Source organism: Laccaria bicolor, genomic scaffold (assembly GCF_000143565.1).
Source record: "Laccaria bicolor S238N-H82 LACBIscaffold_41 genomic scaffold, whole genome shotgun sequence".
NCBI lineage: Eukaryota > Fungi > Basidiomycota > Agaricomycetes > Agaricales > Hydnangiaceae > Laccaria > Laccaria bicolor.
The window spans coordinates 17,091-18,405 of record NW_001889912.1 but is presented as its reverse complement, the minus strand read 5'-3'; the positions used below and the strand labels follow the sequence as shown (position 1 = coordinate 18,405).

The 1,315-nt window shown below is 49.5% G+C and overlaps 1 protein-coding gene across 1 annotated transcript in view; it reads left to right on the top strand.

Annotated features, from left to right (window-relative positions):
- LACBIDRAFT_332405 (uncharacterized protein) overlaps positions 1 to 1,315 on the top strand; it is a gene marked incomplete at both ends in the record, with an annotated part of 7,190 nt that overhangs the window by 3,080 nt on the left and 2,795 nt on the right. Inside the window, 3 exons of the mRNA XM_001886986.1 lie at positions 295 to 386; positions 710 to 932; positions 983 to 1,072. Of these exons, the coding sequence (XP_001887021.1) occupies positions 295 to 386; positions 710 to 932; positions 983 to 1,072 (405 nt within the window). The remainder of the gene's footprint in view (positions 1 to 294; positions 387 to 709; positions 933 to 982; positions 1,073 to 1,315) is intronic.

Below are 1,315 nucleotides of genomic sequence, written 5' to 3'. Positions count from 1 at the left end.
CCTTATATTGCAAACAAGCAACATGGGCTTGAGACAGGTGTGATAATTTCATCATCTGGCTAGTCCCTCCTCACTAATGGCATGCTATGCTGCATTGGGTTGAGTTGCTGAGCAGATGGGGGATTTAGAACATGCCCTCTTGCTTTCCACAACCCAATCTTCTATGGATGGCCTTTGATGCCGAACCAACGGTGCTGCGCCTCTGCGGATAAGAACCTCCAAAAACTGTTTGATGCAAGTTTTCTTTGATCCAATCTGACAGGTGCCATAATTTTGTTTCACCATTCACGTCAGGTCGTAACACAAGTGGGCGCAGGCACACAGCTGGGCGCCGATGCCAACAACACGGCGCAGATATCGTCAGGTCGTAACACAAGTGGGCACAGGTCAGGTCGTAACACAAGTGGGTGTAGGTATTGACGAACAGTCAGCTTTTAACCTTTTCGTAACCCCCGGACTTCATTTGTCTGTGCAACATATGAATGATCATGTGTTTTTATGTGCGCCATACCTTTTATGCAATTGCACCCAATTATTTGTTTGACAGGTGCCCTGCATTTTGATGCGCCCTGCATCAAGGGTGCATTATGCAGGCAGCCATGTGCTGATGGTGCCTGTGCCACGTGTTCGGCGCATGGCAATTGCCTCACCGTCCTTACTTTGACCATTACTTTGCCTCATAAACACATCCACTAGTCACCATGCATAGATACCAATCCAAACGGCCTCCTGGACCTGTATTCTATACAGGGAAATACGAGAAGACAACCAGGGGATACGTCCAGAAGATCAAATACTTTACTCCTGATTCCCTGTTGCATGCACCGTCAGCGCCAGCTCAGCATAGCCAGCAAGCCCAATTCGATCACGATGTAGACACAATGGTCATTGATGAGTTTGCTGTCCCTTTTCACCAGAGAACGTCAGGCAAGGTGGGTGGATCTCTCTGTTCTTTCCAACTTCTGCTTATCAGTGATCCCAGAGCCAGAACGATTATCTGAGAGAATGGGTTGCCCGCAGGGACAAGCATCTTGAGGTAACTCTTGTCACAGAGGCCCCACCTCCTGGGATGGTCTGTGTAGATTGCGGCAAAATGGCATCCAAGTTCCGATGCCTCGATTGCGCCTTGCAGCCTGTATATTGTCGCGCCTGTTGCCGCCAGACTCATAGGAGGCTTCATACCCATCGGGTCCAATACTGGAATGGCCGCTATTTCCGTACTGCCGGTCTCTGGGAGACAGGCTTGGTGTTGAATTTGGGCCATAATGGATCCCCTTGTCCCAACTTTGCGGAGTTCGAGGAACAAGAAAGTGAG